The 16,883-nt window shown below is 54.1% G+C and overlaps 2 protein-coding genes across 6 annotated transcripts in view; one reads left to right on the top strand and one right to left on the bottom strand.

Annotated features, from left to right (window-relative positions):
* Sim2 (SIM bHLH transcription factor 2) overlaps positions 1-3,909 on the top strand; it is a 36,146-nt gene extending 32,237 nt beyond the window's left edge. For both annotated transcript variants that reach the window (XM_013146124.3, XM_013146125.2), the window contains 2 exons: positions 653-1,058; positions 2,051-3,909. In XM_013146124.3, the coding sequence (XP_013001578.1) occupies positions 653-1,058; positions 2,051-2,469 (825 nt within the window). In that variant the 3' untranslated portion in view covers positions 2,470-3,909. The remainder of the gene's footprint in view (positions 1-652; positions 1,059-2,050) is intronic.
* A 1,135-nt stretch (positions 3,910-5,044) lies between these two features.
* Hlcs (holocarboxylase synthetase) overlaps positions 5,045-16,883 on the bottom strand; it is a 178,092-nt gene continuing 166,253 nt past the window's right edge. For all 4 annotated transcript variants that reach the window (XM_013146122.3, XM_013146123.3, XM_063224491.1 and 1 more), the window contains 5 exons: positions 15,552-15,619; positions 14,245-14,405; positions 11,117-11,231; positions 9,390-9,603; positions 5,045-7,953 (listed from right to left, as the gene is read on the bottom strand). In XM_013146122.3, coding sequence (XP_013001576.2) covers positions 7,782-7,953; positions 9,390-9,603; positions 11,117-11,231; positions 14,245-14,405; positions 15,552-15,619 — 730 coding nt within the window. In that variant the 3' untranslated portion in view covers positions 5,045-7,781. The remainder of the gene's footprint in view (positions 7,954-9,389; positions 9,604-11,116; positions 11,232-14,244; positions 14,406-15,551; positions 15,620-16,883) is intronic.

Raw genomic sequence — 16,883 nt, forward strand, 5'->3', positions numbered from 1 at the left:
TCACTTTTTTACTTTGAGCCAGGGTTTCACTGTATTGCTAAAAGGAACCTGCAATCCTCCTGCCTCAGCCTCCCAGAGTGTGAGGTGATGTGTGGGCCACCATGCCTGGCTCACAGGGGCGTGCTGAGGAATAAGCCCCCTCTGAACACAAGCAGGGAGCACAGCCAGGTCCCTCAGGGGTGTCCTGTCTGTACAGCAGTGGCAGAGCTTGGGGACAGTTTAAAACAGGAAAAAGATGACTCACACAAGAGGGCACATCAGCCTGCTGGCTCCATACAGATGTTGGTTAGAATCCCAGACCATCCTGTTTTTCAAACAGGGCTTTTGTGGAGCCCAGGCTTATCTTAAACTCCTGGGCTTAAGCGATCCTCCTGCCTCAGCCTCCTGGGTAGCTTGGCCTACAGATGCACACCCCTGTGCTCAGCTCAGAGCATTCTGACCATGAAAATCTTCCTCATTTTTCACAACTGTAGTTTGTGCACTCCAGGAACTATTGATGTCCACCTGGGCCCCGTGTGTGGTCAGTTTAAGGTGGGGACTCTTGTCACCCAGGGGCTTGGTCGCTGGCCCTGTGAGGGCCTCCCATTGGGGTCGGTTATGCTCTGGACCAAGGCTGAGCCAGGCGTCACCGTCTGTCCACTTTGCCACGCAGCAATACGGTGCGTTCCACGTAGACAAACTGGATTGCGGCCAGCTCGGACCGTGGGCAGCCGGCGCCCCTGCCAGCGCCCCAGCCGCCCCGGAGCAGCAGCTGCACGCCGAAGGCAGCGACCTCCTGTACGCGCCCCCCTACAGCCTGCCTTTCCCCTACCGCTATGGCCCCTTCCCCCTGGACGCGCCTGTCTTTAGTGGTGGCAAGAAGCCCGCACTGCAGGCCAAGTTCGCGCCGCCCCCGGGCACCCCGTGCGAGATGGCACGCTTCCTCCTGAGCACGCTGCCGGCCGGAGCCGAGTGCCAGTGGCATTGCGCCAACGCCCTGGGTCCCGCCAGCCCGCCCGCACCCCCTAAGTGCCTCGCGGAGCCGCCTGCGGCCCGGCACCTCGCGGCCGGCTACGAAGGTAGGTGCCGGGGGCCAAGGTGCAGGGGCGAGGGTGGGCGCCGGGGACAGCGGCGACGCTGGCTGCTGGGGCCCCTGCGCCTCTGCTTCGCCTGGGTGGGAGGCACGAGGACAGCCGGGGCCGGGACACTAGTGACCGCGCGAAGGGCGCAGGGAAGCCGCGGGCCCTGTCTCCACCGCGCGCGGGGTCACAGCGCTCTCCCGGGTTTCCCAGCCGCACGTGCCTGACCAGAGGGCAGCCGCTCAATGCAGCCCCTGAGAAGCGAGCCTGCACAGGAGGCTCAGGGCAGTCTCCAGGCTGGTGGCCGCCGAGCAGATACCTCCGACCGAGACCGCACTGCTCACCGGGCTGTCCTGGGTGACACCACGCACCCTGACCTCACCCCTGCTGGGCAGAGACCTACCGGGACGGGGCTTCCTAGCCAGTTCTACAGGGGGAGACGTGCCCCCTCCAGATTTCCAGGCTGCTTTTGCAAATAACCGACATGGAAAAGGCCAGGTCTGGCCTAGGAGCCGGAGAGTCCTCAGCGTTAGACCCGTAGCACCCATGGGCAGCTTGGGTCCCTGGCACAGCCAAGGATGGGAGTTTTGCAAAAACCCAGGAAAGACTAAAGGAGCGTTTGGACAATAGTCCAAGCTTTAGCAGTAGTCCAGGGTTTTGCAAATACTGTGGACTTGAGATGGATTTGTTTGATTTTTGTGATGCTGGGTATTGAACCCAGGTCCTTTACTCTCAGCCATTTTCCTCTTTTATTTTTTTTTTTGGTTTGAGATGGAGGCCTCACTACGTCCCTAGGTTGTCTGGGCTGGGCTTGTACTTTGGTTCCTCCTGCCTCAGCCTCCCAGGTGCTAGGGTTACAAGCCTGCACCACCACACCTGGCTTTCCCTGGACCTTCTCAGTGGCCGTTTGCGACTGTACCGCACCGGGGAAAGAAGGCCGTGGGTGGTGCAGCTCTGGGCGCGCGAGTCTCACGTGTCACCTGTCCCCACAGCAGCGCCCGGCGCCATCGCGCGCAGGTTCGGTGAGGACTCCGCGCCCCAACCGCCGCCTCCACCGCCGCCGCCGCCGAGCTTCCCAAGCTGTGGCCACTACCGCGAGGACCCCGCGCCGGGCCCGGCCAAGGTCGCACGCCAGGCCCGGGACGCGGCGCGGCTGCCCGAGTGTTGCGTGCCCCCAGGCCCGGAGCCGCCGAGCGCGCGCGCACAGCTGCCCCTGGTGCTGCTCAATTGCCACCGCGTGCTGGCACGGCGCGGGACGCTGGGGGGCGCTGCGCCGGGCCTGGCCTGCGGCCCCGCCGCTCCTGAGTGCCTGCTGCGGCCCCGGCACGCAAGCCCTGCAGCGACCTCGTCCCCTGGCGCGCCGCGGCCTCACTACTTGGGCACCTCGGTCATCATCACCAACGGCAGGTGACGAAGCCCGGCTCGGCCCCGCCAGTTTCCCGCGGCGCAGGCCTAGCGGACGGACTGTCGCGACGCGCTTCTGAGGGCTAGCCGACGCGACGGATGCAGAGATGGCGACCTCGGCGAGCTCCGCACCAACCCAGAGTCACCCGGGATGGACGCGGGCACTGCGGGCCCCCAGCAGGGACTGAACTGTCGGACCTTGTCCTGCGAGCCCGAAGTCCCTGTCCACTCCGACCTCATGCGCCCTGCCTTTAATTGGGGACACTCGGTTTCCTCCATTTGAGATCAAGCTCTAGGAGTCTTACTGTCCCTCAGGGCTGGCGATGGCAGATTTCAGGCTCTGCAGCTCAAGGACACGCGAGGCGGTGGCCATCCACCCGGACAGGCACCAGATTCCAGGCGGGGCTCGGTCCCCTCAGTGCTTAGGTGAAGGCAGAGGGCGGGCGCTTTCAGCTCCCTGCATGCACCACTCCGCAGTCTTTAAGTCATTCATGAGTCTTAGGAATTTTGTAAAACTTGAATCCTTTCCTGAATACAAAAATCAGCAAGCCAAGTTGTGTGTCTGTGTGCGCGCGTGCAGGTGTGGTTACAAACACATTAAAAGCGTGCATGTCCCCGCCAGACGGGCTCTTGCTTGCCCTGGGAACAGCACCTTAGGAGCAGGAGCTCACAGAGGCGGCATCAAATGCAGAAGGCCCCACGCCCCGGGCAGAGTCCGGAGCCATGGAGCCACCGCGAGCCAGCCCCGTGTGGCGCTGACAGTCTGGCGAGCTGCGTATGCAATATGGGAACGCAGTGGTCCACGCCGTGTGGGGAACAGTGTGCCAAGCAACGTCCCGAGGACTATGGACACGTTCTAAGCGTCTTCGTGGCAGAGCTTGCTCTGAACTTATTGTGTGTAACAAGGTGGTCGGAGAGCGTTTCTAAAGCACCAACAGTGTTTGAAAACTAAAATTCCATTACTTTTCATTTTTACAGCTGCTTGCTCAAAGATGTCACCGTTTAAAAATCCCATCATGGCTGTGATCTGGATACATGAGGTCACAGACACTCCACGTGCCACGCGCTCATTTTGCTGCTTATTCGAAAACAGTTTACTTTGAGGAGACTACTCCCATCTTCTGAGTGGAGAGGGGTTTTCAAGTTTTGAGTTTCTTCTGGTATCAAAGTGCTCTTCAAAGGTGAACTGATCTTTTGCCAGCCCTGTGTGAGGACTCCGTGTATCCCCTGCAGAGTGCACTTGGCCTTAGAGTGTGTAAATTGGGGGACACATGTCCCGTGGCAGGGGAGCCAGAGGCACCCACCCTCCCGAGTTCGGGGTGGCGGAGCAAGTGCACCCCAGGAAAGCCAAGGGTACTGCACCTTCTGCTCGTGAGCCTCTGAATGAAACTGTGATTCCTGAGACGCTCGAGACTTCACCAGTGTCCAGTAAAGCACTGCAAAATGCTTTTTTGTGTCTCCCTGGTTATTACCCCTTGGGGCTTCGTTCAGTGAAAGCCAACCACCGAGGCTTCGGGAGTAGATCAATAGCAACATTTAGAGACTTCTACAGGCTGATGATGTAAGCAGGCCTAACAAAGAGTACTTGGGGAAGAAAATGTGTTAATAGAAAATGCCTTGTCTGAAGCAATACCAGTTTTCATAGCCTAGAACTGCAAGGACGGGGCCCCTAAAGCCACTTCGGGATGTCCAGGGGCTCACCCAAAGTAGCCACCTAATCATCTTTTAAGAGTCCGCATCCTGCAGCTGCTGCTGTATCATTTCCAGGCTTCTGTGAGTCTCTGGCAGGGAAAGAGGAAACATTTTAATAAATCTGCCTCTTTCACAGAAAAAAAAAAAAAAAACCTGTAAGGGGCCCCAACATGTACCACATTGACAAAAAGCCAGATCAAGTGGATCTGAGCCTAATTCAGGACTGGCTGGGCCCTTTTATTCTTGGGAGCTGTCTTCTAGAAAAGGCTTCCCTTGGTATCTCTGCAGAGAAAATCCCACCCCCACTCTTCCAAAGTCCTGCCAGCCACGCCCCCAGCTTAATGTCTGGGCAGCGCCAGCACCCCGAAGTAAAGTCTACCCAGGTTCCCTTACTGGGCGCAGCTGCACATAAAATGGAATCAAAAGTGCATTTTCAAATAAATGCCATGAAATCATAGTGGCTTCTTATGGGGAACTGGGGTACAGAATGCATGATTCACAGCATTTCTCAGCCTAAATGTGACACATGAGGCTACGACCTCGGGCACGAGCACTTCTGACATAGGTCAGCTGATCTTCATAAAGGAACAGGAAAAACCTCTAAAGAACAGACTCTAAAGCGTTACATGTATTCATCTCAGTTAAAGTTTTAATCTTTTACTTCGGGGTTTCACTAACTTACTTTAATTCTATTGTCAAAAATACATAAAAACCAAACCAAAAACCCATCTGGCTTCTTAATACTTTAGGAATCCATACATATTCCTTATTATATAAAAGCATTTTATTTATTTTATTAAAAATGTTTAAACGTAAATAAAAAATACTGTTGTCAAAAGCAGCTGTTTTTTTTTTTTAATGAAGTTTGTAGACTAAAAACAAGAATGAGCTCAAACCACAGAGTTTTGGTTTATTTTGGTGACTTGCTTCTTATAGGCATTGGTTTCACATGATTCTTTTCAGAAGAGACTTTAAAAAGCTGAAGGGAAACGCAGGGTTGGACACCTGCTTTCTTTTCCAGAAGCACAGTGATGAGCAGGGACATGAGACTGTGTCCCACTGTGGTCTCACAGCAGCCAGAGAAAGGCAGGAGCCTAGGGCCAGGCCAGGCTCCCTCCCTGGGACTTCCCTGGCCTCCAAGGGCCCCCACATCCCCAAGCCAGGTCCCATTAGTGTGCTACAGTGTTCCCTGTTGGGCACAGGTCCTTCCTACAGAACCTGCTCAATGCCCTACCAGGCCCCAAGCCATGCCAGCAGGGCCACAGGAAACTGTTCTACTGCATCCTGTTCCACAGCTCGCTGCCCCTCCACTCCATACCCGGGGGACCCTGTGCCTTCCAGCTAAACATGGTAGATGCTCGATGCACCTCATTTATTTATGTATTTATTGGATTTTTGAGACATGGATGCACCATGTAGCCCAGGTTGCCCTTGAATGCGCAGTAATCCTCCTGCCTCAGCCTCCAGAATGCTGAGGTTAGAGGTGTGTACCTCCATGCCAAGCTTTCAGTGCACTTTGAACTGGAAAAGGATAACCCACTGTTGTAAGTGCTTGCAGTGATCCTGAGGTTGGTGGCCCTGTTTCAAGGATGACAAAGAAAAGGTAAAGTCCCCATGAAGTTACTACGGTTCCTGAGTACACGGACACGCTAGCTGTTCAGCGCAGAGGAGCAGCAGACCCCACTAGCTCCAGCCTCCAACACCTTCGTTTTCTCTATGAAGCCAAATTTCAAGACTCTTTGGTTCATGTGACGCAAACCAGGTTTATGCAGAGCTCAGCCTATTTTTGTCTTTCCCAAGATGCCTGGCTGTCCCGCACATGCAAGAACACCTCTCCCAACCTAACTTCAGGGGCCAAGTGGCACACACAGGACATCTCGGGGTACTTTGACATGGCCACACTTCATCAGTTTTCATTTACAGAAAGGAAATTAAATGATAATTTTTTCCCCAAAGCAAAACTATCTAGAATAAGCTTTCAGCTTAAAACAAAACATGGTATGTTTTTCATTAAATAATTCCCCAAAGAAATTCAGCAACCGAGCCCGCGGCTCTGAGAGAGGCCCGCCTGCTTCGAGCAGCTCTGGACTGAGGTGGCTGTGCTGGCCCCGGAGCCAGGTGACACTGCTGCAGACGCCTCCTCCCCGGGCAAGCGGGTCTGGGCATCTTGGGCGGTGTGGACTTGCACTCAGACTCTTCATTAATTCCAGAGAAGACCTGGTCACCAGGCTGGATATTTTTTTTCTAAGTTTAATTTTTTAATTTGAAGAAAACTACCAACTCAAATACTCTAGCAACTAAGTCAGTATTTAGAAGAGAGTGATTTCTCAAAAAAAAAAAAAAAAAATCCTAATGGAGGCCTGATTTGCAAAACTGACTTCTGAAGTCCTTTTACGGTTACATTTCCAAAAAACACAGATCGGGGTGACGTGCTTAACCAGGCGTGGAGCTCTGTGCTTCTTGCAGGGCTGTCTGTGTCCGGCTCAAGAGCACGGGTGGATTTTACCCTGGAACGCACGTGTCCCTGGAATGGGCCTACACAGGACCTGTAGGAGGATGGTGCTGGTTACAGTTTGGGGTTCTCTGTGAACCTGGAGTCGTATGGAGTTCTTTCCTGACTTCAGCTGGAAGAGAGATGAGTGAACACAGATGAGCTTTTGAAGCTAAGGGAGTGGTGTGATCCCTAAGCCTGGGAGAGACAGGAGCTGTGTGGGGAAAGCACGGCGTGCATCTGCAAACAGCAAACATCAAGGCTTCCTTCTGTCTGCTCCGCCACAGAGACTCTGAGGACATCAGATTTCACATGGAGGCAGGCACCCATATTCTTCCTCCAAAATGATAGTTTTCAGTATCAGAATCATTTTCTTGGCAGCAGAAGAAAGGAGCAAAAAAAATTAGGACTTTCAAAACCAATGCCTCAGTGCCAGTGTGGCACAAGCCTGTCACCCCAGCACTTGGGAGGCTGAAGCAGGAGGATTGCTGTGAGTTTGAGACCAGCCCTGAGTACTCAGACAGTTCAAGGCCAGCCTGGAACACACAGATAGTGCAGGAAAGACCGTTCCCAAGACAGAGTCAGGATAGGGGACCGACTCCAGCATCAGTAAGCACAGGTCAGTGGGTGTTCTCAGACCATTGCAAGCAATGCTGCTTCTTCCATCCATGGGAATCCCTCCCTGGGAGCCTGCAAATGTCCAGCTCACCATTGGCCTGCACCTGGAGCACTTCTGACTTGATTTTGTAATAGCTTGGGCTAAAAAAGCCTCTGCCACTAGAAAATCATTTGAATACCATTGCTGTTTCCATGTTTAAAAAATTTTTTTTTCCCTAATAAACACAAATCCAAGTTCAAAGAGAAGGGGTGATTTCACACCCAGGGGGGCTTTACCTGAACTAAATCTTTCATCTGTCCACCTTCTATCTGGAGGCATCTCCAGACAGACACCCAGCAAAACAGCAAAATCTTTAAGAACCAGAAAAATTAGAGTTAACAAAGGCAGGGGGGAAAGAAATCACCCTCAACCCTCCAGGAGCTTTCAGGTCCTGAAGGTGGCCGGGAGGTCGGAATGCTTGCTGCGCCCCCAGGCCCTGCACAGCCAGCCTGGCTTCCGCCAGCCCGTCCAGGCCCCACTACCACCGCTTGGGCAGCACAAGGTTGCGCAGCATGTCAAAAGAGTTGCCGTCGGGTAGCACGGTCACCACCTCACCGCCATCCTGGTGGACCTGCAGGTACCCAGAGTCGTCGAGGCCCACAATCCACACCTGCGGGCCCTCAGCGCTGCCCAGACGGACTTGCTGGCCACTGCAAAGGAAACACAGTGGGGTCACTGGGAGTGTGATGGGAAGGCTGGCAAATGACTGTCCTTGTACTGTGGCCTGGGACCCAGGGGAGAGGACCGAGGCGGCCATGGTGCCAGGGCAGCCCCTCAACGCTCACCTCCTGGTGCATTATTTTCTTTTTCTTTTCTTTTTTTTTTTTTTTTTTTCTGTCTTTTTCATTTTTATCGGTACCAGGGATGGAACTCACAACTGCCTGCTTGCAAGGCAGGCACTTATGCCGCTGAGCTAAATCCCCAGCCCCATGGTGCATTACTTTCATTACTACTAAACAACCAGGGTCAGCGCTGGGGAGGCTGACGCAGGAGGACTGCCCTGAGTTAAAGCCAAACTGTATACATAGTGAGATCCCATCCCTCATACCCAGTTTGTACTAGGAATCAAACTTACAACCTTGCCATTCCCAGGCAGGTGCTTGCATCCTGAGCCCTAACTGTTTCAACAAAACAAAATAAAAAAACCCCACAGGGGTATTGATTGGGACTTTGGCTTCTGATCATCATGCTGCTGGCCCTGAGTGCCCACCCCAGCCTGCGAAGCACCGGTGATTCAGTCTCTGAGGCAGAGGAGAGGGGAGATTATCTTACGAAGTTGGGCAGCATCGTTCTGGAGTTTTTCCAAAAGCAACTGTTAACTAACATTACTGTCAACAGGTTTCAAACCGGAGACTCCCACACCCCGTTTTTATTCTGTATTTTAAAACTTTATTAATTTTTGCACTGCCAGGGCCTCATGCACCCTAAACAGGTGCCTCTAGGTCCTCCTACCCCAGAAGTTAATTTTTGAAGAGTTGCGCACCTACAGAGCACGGAGAGAATCGGCCTGCGCCACACATCTCCTTATTCACAGCAAGTGACAAGATTTTCCATATTTGCTTTTTCTCTTGACCCTCTTTCCCGGCTGCGTCATTAAAAGTCAGTCCCGGGCATATCGACTCGTGCTGCTTAGCACGTGTCTGCCCCAACCGATCCGCTCTGCCCTCCGGAGCCCTGTCGGAAGCCTCACACATCCTGGCGCCCACCTCCCCTTCCCGGATGCCTGCCGCCCCCACCCAGCGCCTCCCTTCAGAGGGCACCGACGTTCTGCGTGGCCAGGCAATGGTACCCGCAGCGCCCTGCGCCGTGAGTGCCGCGCTGGCCTCGGCCCTGCTTCCGCCTCGCTGGTCCGGGGTGGGAGCTTGCATTCCTCACAGGACCCGGACTGGGCTGCCTGTGCGTGGCTGGGGCTCTAGAGCGCTCAGGGAAGTCGCGCTGCCGGGGTTTGGGGTGCTCTGGAGAGCGGGTCTTCTGCAGAGCTCCCGCGGTAGTGATGTTGCCTCCCGCACCTCTCCAGAGTTCTCCTGGGGTGCGGCGTGCACCTCCCCCTCCCCACTCAGGACGCCATACCTTGGCCTGCACTGACCTGTGCACCCAGTATTTATAATACAGGGGGAGGACGCCATCGGGCCCTTTGTCCTGAAAGGTGTCAATGAGTCTCTCCAGTAGCGTCACGGCCCTGGCGATGACATAATCAGCCCTCAGGGGCTTAAGCTCTGTGCCATGCTGCCTGTTGTACTCTTCAATGAGGTCATTGATGCAGATGGTGGGGTTGCTGTTCGTCACATTAAACCCAAAGCCTGCACAAGGAACAGACAGACAAAATGCTCAGCCTGACACCTCAATGCATCATCTGGTCCTCCGCAGACCCTGGACAGAGCTGTAGGTCTGGGGGTGGGGCCCAGGGCTTGCTTCACATGCCTGGTGCCTTATGCCCAGCCAGAAGGCCACGGCTTCACGCCAGCTTCCCGTCTGCTCAGCCTGCCTTCGAGGACAGAAGTGGAGAAAGGCAGCCATGGGCACCCTATAAGTGGAAGCTGTCGCTAGGACCCAGCCCCAGCAGCCTTTTGGGGGTTAAACACCCCTCACCTGGTCCAGGCACGAACCGGACACAAACATAATCTGCTTTTCCTTTTGCTTGTGACAGGACACAGGCTTGGAGACAGGGACATTTCTTCAGAGTTTAAGAATAAATCCTGGAGTCCGAGAAGTCACAACTGGTCACGGTTCACCCCGAGGACCCATCTTTGAACCCTCTGTCCTTGGGTCCTGGGGCTGAGACTTGGCTGTGGTAAGCACAGACCTGCGCTCAGGGACACTGTTCTGGGAACCTTAGAGGTCTCCTGGGAGGAAAGGGAGACTGCAAGCAGTATAAGGCCGAAGGACAGGTACACCTTTCCATGTGTGAGGTGGGCTGGGAATTTCCAGCCCCTCCATCAGCAGCCGTCAGAAAGTAGCTCTTTTCAGAGCCAGAAAGGACAATTTAAGAATGTCATACCATGCCAGGCATGGTGGCACACACTTATAATTCCAGCACACAGGAGGCTGAGGCAGGAGGGTCCCAGTGCGTTTGAGGCCAGCCTGGGTTATGTAATGAACTGAAGGCCAACCTAAACTGCAGTGTGACCTTGTCTTGAGCCCTCCCCCGCAAAACAAAATTAAAATCTGCAGGGTTAAAACCTAGAGGGAGAACTGTCTTATAAATTAAATCTCTGAATACAGAATGGCACACTGAATGTTTATTTTCACTATTTCAAGTTCAGTGAGAGGCGGAAGTGCACGAGGGGCAGAAACACTTGCTTGGTGTGATTCCACTTTGGTGGTTTCCATGGCCACAGACAAGAAATGCAGAATCCCTTGAAGTGCTTTCAGTCAACCTGGTCCTCTCCACATAACTAAGGCAGGCGAGGACTGTGAGGCTCACGAGAAGAGCTGTCTCACACTGCAGTGTAGACAAGCACCAACTTTTTTGGAGGTTGGTTTTATGAGTGATCAGGTCCCTATGCTGTTCAGGCCTGTCTTGAACTCACTTTGTAGCTTGGGCTGGCCTCAAACTCACAGGGGCCCTCCTGCCTCAGCCTCCCCCGTGCTGAGATTACTGGTGTGTGCTACCATGTCCAGAAAGCACAGACCATTTTAATTTTGGGGTCTTGGGCCGGGGATACAGCTCAGTGGCATAGCACCTGCCTGGTAACTCCTGCCCTGAGTTTGATTGCGAGCGCACACACACACATACACACACACACACAAAAGATAATTCAGGGGCATCTCATTCATGTAAAAACTGCTGAGGGAAAGGCTTTAAAAACTTACCAATCAGTATGTAAAATGTGTCTCCCATAAGTGTTGAGTTAACTAGAACACCACCGATCTTCATGAGGTCTCCGTAATATATGTCATTGGGCCACTTCACTCGCAGATTGATATCCTGGAGAAACATCTGCCATTAATTAATCAATCACAAGACACAAGGGGCTGGATGGCATCATCCAGGCAAAAGGGAGGCCAGGAGAACACACTCTAAGCTAACAGAGTGTGGCCTCCCCTCTCCTGCGACAGCGGTGGGGCCTCTGGATGATCCACGGTGAAGACCCTCCTGTGGGCAGAGGGCGGGAGGCCTAAGGCATGCCACAGTGCGAACCCTAGCTCTGTCCTTAGCACCTGCAGCTCTCCTCTCCAAAACCTCTCGAGAAAGCCCAGCTGTGAGTGTTCACTGTCATTCCAAGAGCTGGACACAGGGCGCAGGGCCTTTCTCACTTGGGAAGCTGCGCTCACAGGGCAAGACGGCCCTGCAGAAGGAAGGGGTGCACGAGATGGTGGTGGAAATGCCTCGTGCCTGACAGGGCCACCTGCTGAGGAGGAGCTCACCAGACCAAGGTGTCACAGAGAGCCCCGCAGGGCCGCCAGCCGTCAGCTTGGGCAGAGCTGCACTTGTCACGTGGCCCCCACCTGCAGGATGTGGGCCCCATCCTGCAGGGGTGTGGCCCACAGCGCCGTGTGTGCCTTGCTCACAGCAGCTGGACCAGGGTGGACACCCAGGTCTCCACCCAGCCATGGAAGCAGGGAGGCTTCACAGACTGGGCTGGACGTGGGTAAAGGAGGCCCTGGAGATGCGAGTGGACGGAGATCTGCAGTCAGGTGAAGCTGCGGACTGGAGCGCAGTAGCCTCCCTCCCCCAGGTCAGTCTCTGTGTACTTCAGGTCCTGGCGCTGGCCCCACCTGCCTGGTCCACAGGCTCCTTGCACCTGCTGCTGGCTCAGCCTCCTTTATGGAGGACGAGATGCATGGCTGCCATGGGACAGCGCTGGGATCTGGGTGCAGAGCTCTGATACCAGCTGGTATATCAGTGGTGTGGTCTGCTGTCCCCTGCTTCCTGGCTCCTCCTGTCACTGCTGTCCTCCAAAGCCTGTGGTCCCACACAGCCGGGGACCCAGGGTAGCAGTGGGCAGGGAGCCAGTGTGACCCTGCCTGGCACTCTTGCCAGACCCCAAGGTCTCCAGAGGGCAACTGCCATCCTGGCTGCCACAGCTCAAGGGGATGCGACCAGAACCAGGCGGTGAGGAGAGGCCAGGGCTTGTCCTCCTATCATCCTGTGCACAGCGAGGTCCCAAGGAGGAGGATGTGAGGAAGTGACTCTTGCTTCAAAGAACAGGTGACGGCAGTGGGGTGCATGTGACATGGCTTTGGGGCGACACAACAGTGCCAGGTGAGGACAGGTCACCCTGGGTGGAGTTGGGTTGGACCTCAGAGGGGAAGAGAAGGCATGGAGCAGATGGGGCGGTGTGGGAAGGGAGTGGAGGAGCCGGTGTGGCCCCGCCAGGCTCTGGAGGTAGCAGAAAGGCCTGGATTTGTGTGCTGATAGCAGCATCTCTAGGGACACGCTGGCGCCTTGAGGAGGCCACAGGGAGGCAAACGGGACAGGGCAGGCCACTCGGGCCATGCAGAGCCGCTCCATATAGGCCCCACTCCGGACACATGAACTTCTGCATGGCTTGGCTTCCCTTGTACAAGAAACCCAGAATGCACATAAAGAGCAAAAGAACAGAAAACTGCAATTAAAAACTTAAAAAATCTAATTCAACATTGGAGTCACCTCAGGCCCACAAAGCTGACAAGGCTGCCTGGGACGGGGACCTTTAGGGCAGCTCCTCTGGAGCTCAGAGAATGCAACGGGGTGGGGGCGCGGCGGGAGGGGCAGGCTCTGGGTCAGAGCCGGGCTGGGAAGGCGGAAGTGACACTTCATCTTTTAGGTTCAGGAGCTAACTTGTTCTCTGAGACTAACGACCATGCTGCTAGGGTAATAGTACCACCTCTCAGGATGGAAGGTTCTGCTTGTTCCTTTGTGAGACAGGGTCTCACTACATAGTGCAAGCTGGCCTTGAACTCTCCATAGTTTTCCTGACTCAGCTTCCCGAGGGCTAGGACCACAGGTGTGCACCACCACGCCAGCCATCACTTTATCCTGATGCTTCCTCTGAGAGGGAGCGTACGGCTCAGGTGCCACAGACCGGGCCCAAGAGGTCCATAATGGTGTGGCGATTCCAGGATGAGGCCAGGACACAGGTGCCCAGTGAAAACTTGAAGTCAGTGACCTCGAGGCAGCACAGGGACACGGATGTCAGAATTAGCTGTGACTGCATGAAAGCAGAGCTGCATGCACGCTGTGAGTGGCAGGATGAGTACAAGGGGCCTGGAGGGTGGGAAGGGGAAGGGATTGTCCCACACTTTACCCACCAGCGACGGCCCTCGCGCCCTGTCCCCTGGGGGATCCCCAGCATCTCGCTTTAGGGATCCTGACGATTGCCTCACGCTCAGCCTGACCCAGAGCGCAGGCAGCAGGCAGGCAGAGAGGAGCTGCTCAGCCCCATCTGGGATCGCCCAGGATGCTGCGGGAAGTGGTTCGGGGAAGTGGAAGGGATGCTCCAGGCCTGGGCTCCTCATCCTCTCCTCCTGTCTTTAATGACTGAGGCCAGTGCCTCTAGCAGCAGTGATGGGTGGGCACGTCTGTCCTTACAGTGGCAGGGAGACAGTCCTCACCCAAGCTGGACGGTGCAGGTCAGCTGCAGACAAAGGACAGCTGTGCAGAGCAGTGACGATGGTAAACAGAGGTAGGAAATGAGGAGGTGTCTGGATCCCGTAATTAAGAAAACTCGGACCGTCACTTCTACCTATCCACCTATTCAGTCAGTGCATCCGCTGAAAGCCCAGCTGTCCTCATGGGATACAGACAGACCCGGCCAGCAGCTGGATGGGGTTCTGGGGAGCAGTGTACCAGGAGTCTGACAGTACTGTTGATGCCAAGCACACTGTGCCGCCAGCTCTGGAGGGGCCCGGGGCAGCCCCACCACCAAATGTGCACACAGCCGCCATAAAGGAAAGCCAAATCCTGCCCTCTCCTCCTAGGAGAGGTGCGCAGGACCTAGCATTTAAACTGCACGTACCTGATACTCGGGGATGGACCGCACCGCCTCCACGATAGCCAGGGACATAAGGTGCTGGACAAACGGGATCCTCTGTCCCAGATGGGACCTCAGGGGGATGGACAGCAGCACCGTAGAGAGGGCACATCCCAAGGGGCTCAGCCATGCGTTCGGCCCCCGCCCTGGAAGACAAAGGAATCTCAGCCCCAGAGCCAGGTGTCCCATTCAGCCCTGTGCAGTTGCCTGCCTGGTTGCCCTGGGTTACTCAGAGGAAGATGCTTCCTAAGGTACTGTGCTGCTGAAGGCCCTTCCCGTACTAAGCAAGCACCCTGCCCCCAGGCACACGTAGTTTACGTGGGGCTGGTCGATGCTGAGCAGCATCTGAACAGTGCCCTGGGGCTCATCCTGACCAATGGTCAGGGTTGGGGACAGAGACAGAGGACACTGGGAAGAAACTCGTGCTGACCCTGAGGAGCACTGGAAGCCACTTTGCAACCCTGCTGTGATGATGCTGGCTTGAATCAGAGAATATACTAAGCTGGGCTGCACCTTCTAGGGGGACTCTGGTGTATGAATTTCCCTTCGGTAAAGTCATTTTAAAAAGCTGACCCCAATCATAAGTCTCTAAGTTGTGACTTTTCTTCAAACTGAGGTTAGGAAAGCCAAGTCATTTAAGTGAGAGACTAAGTCAAAGCTCTTCTGGAATACTTTCTTAAAAATCCATCATACTGGGTCCTTATAGCTGTCATAAAATAATTCTTCTCCTTTTTTGAGTTATGCTCAAGAGAAAGAAGTGGAAAGCAGAGATTGGGAGCTGCTCCTTGCATTGGAGGACTCGGGCTCGGGCCTCTGGCCGCAGGTGGAGGGAACCCAGCAGCCCCTGCTTCCCTGTGGTCACCGTGGGGAGGACACCAGTGATGTCCATTCCTGTGGATTCCAGTGCTAATGAGAGGTGACTGGCAAGGGAGAAGCCCCTCCCTGTGACATTTCCCATGGACACAGGCTTGCTCTAGATCTCACAGGGACCTTCAGTAAAACAGACGTGTCCAGAACACGTTACGATTCACAAACTACAAGGACAGGTCCCCTGGATGTCAAGTGATGAGCAGACACTGCAGCTGTAGAGAGTGACTGAATTCCGTTTGGGCCAAAGTGTCCCCCTACAGCTTCCTTCCCTCTCACCCCATTTTTGGCGAGCGTGAACACAGAGCAGGATCTGATTCGAGCTGTCTCAGTGATCAGCACACATAATCAACAGGCTCTCTGGCCACCAGAATCACAGATTTTAGAAAAGAAAACAACAACAAAGGTAACAAAAGACGACTGACCTTTGCCCTGAGTCTGCCGGCCCGCGATGGCTATTAAACCCATTTCCTGCGGCATCTCAAACATCAACCTGCAAGCGGTGGGAAGACCGGTCAGCTAGAACAGGACACAGGCAGCTGGGCCAGAGCTCACACAGAAAGCAGGGCAGGATTGTCCACCTGTGTGTGTGGCCCAGGAAGGGCAACTGTAGGATTTCTACAGTCCCCAGGGATGTACACCGTGGAGGGGGCACTCCTCCTTCTCCTTTTCCTTCTCCTCCTCATTCTTCTTTTCTTTTTAAAGCTAGAATCTCACTAATAGTTCAGGTTGGCTTTGAACTCATGATATAGCCCAGTCTGGGCTTCAACTTATGGCAATCCTCCTGCCTCAGCCCCCTAAGTGCTAGGATTATAGGCACCAGCACACCTGGCTTCTTTCTAGTTTCCGTGAGGTGAATGATGGAGAAGTAAGAATAAAGAAAATGTCATTTAATGGCAAAAACGGGTGTAGAGTTATCAGACGGGAAGGAAGGCTGAAGTCGCCTGAGCTGCTTTCTGTTTAAGACTTGGTTAGACTGTGCTTTTCTGGAGTATCTGATTTGAGTTCTTTCTTTCCTGTCTGGTGTGTGTACCTTCTTCAAGTGACAAATCCCAACATTTGTTTTTACTTACGGTGTGTTTCTGTTGGAACACTGGTACACAACAGTAACAGAAGTTTCTGATTATTCAGAAAAACCAATATGGTGGCTATAAAGCCGTTTAAAAGATACACTATCCCCTGAGAACTAATTATGTTTTAACTACAGTAAATAAATCTACACCTTCTGAGAACTCAAGAGAACCCTGGATCATTTTAGGCTTCAGTTCTGCTTTTAAAATGGTTTCGCATAAAAGAATACAAACCTCCCTTTTGGGGATAGGGAGAAAAGTGCTCTAATCTCCCCCTAACCAGTCAAAATTAGCTGGAGTTTTTCCCCAAAATGAAATGACGGACACACACGTGCACACGCATGCACGTGCGCACACACACACACACAGAGGCAAAAATCCCTGACTGAGAATTTCCTCTGAGAAACTCACTTCTACATATTTCCAGTCCACATTGGGAATTTTCCTCCTCCTTCTGACAGTGTAGCACAGGGCAGGGTGCATTTCACTGTGCAAGTTGTAGTGCAGGGCAGGGTGCATTTCACCGCCCTAGTGTCTGCTTTGGGGGGCAGCAGGGCAGAGCCCAGGGAGAGGTGGTACTTCGACTTAGCATAAAGTTTCTAAGAATCAGCCTGGAGGGGTCGGCGATAACCCTGGCAGGAGACAGCGGCTCTAAAAACAGAAGACGGGTGCTCTGAGCTCTCGTCT

The sequence above is a fragment of the Cavia porcellus genome, unplaced genomic scaffold (assembly GCF_034190915.1).
Source record: "Cavia porcellus strain 051 isolate PalLab524CR breed Dunkin Hartley unplaced genomic scaffold, mCavPor4.1 scaffold_15, whole genome shotgun sequence".
Lineage (NCBI taxonomy): Eukaryota > Metazoa > Chordata > Mammalia > Rodentia > Caviidae > Cavia > Cavia porcellus.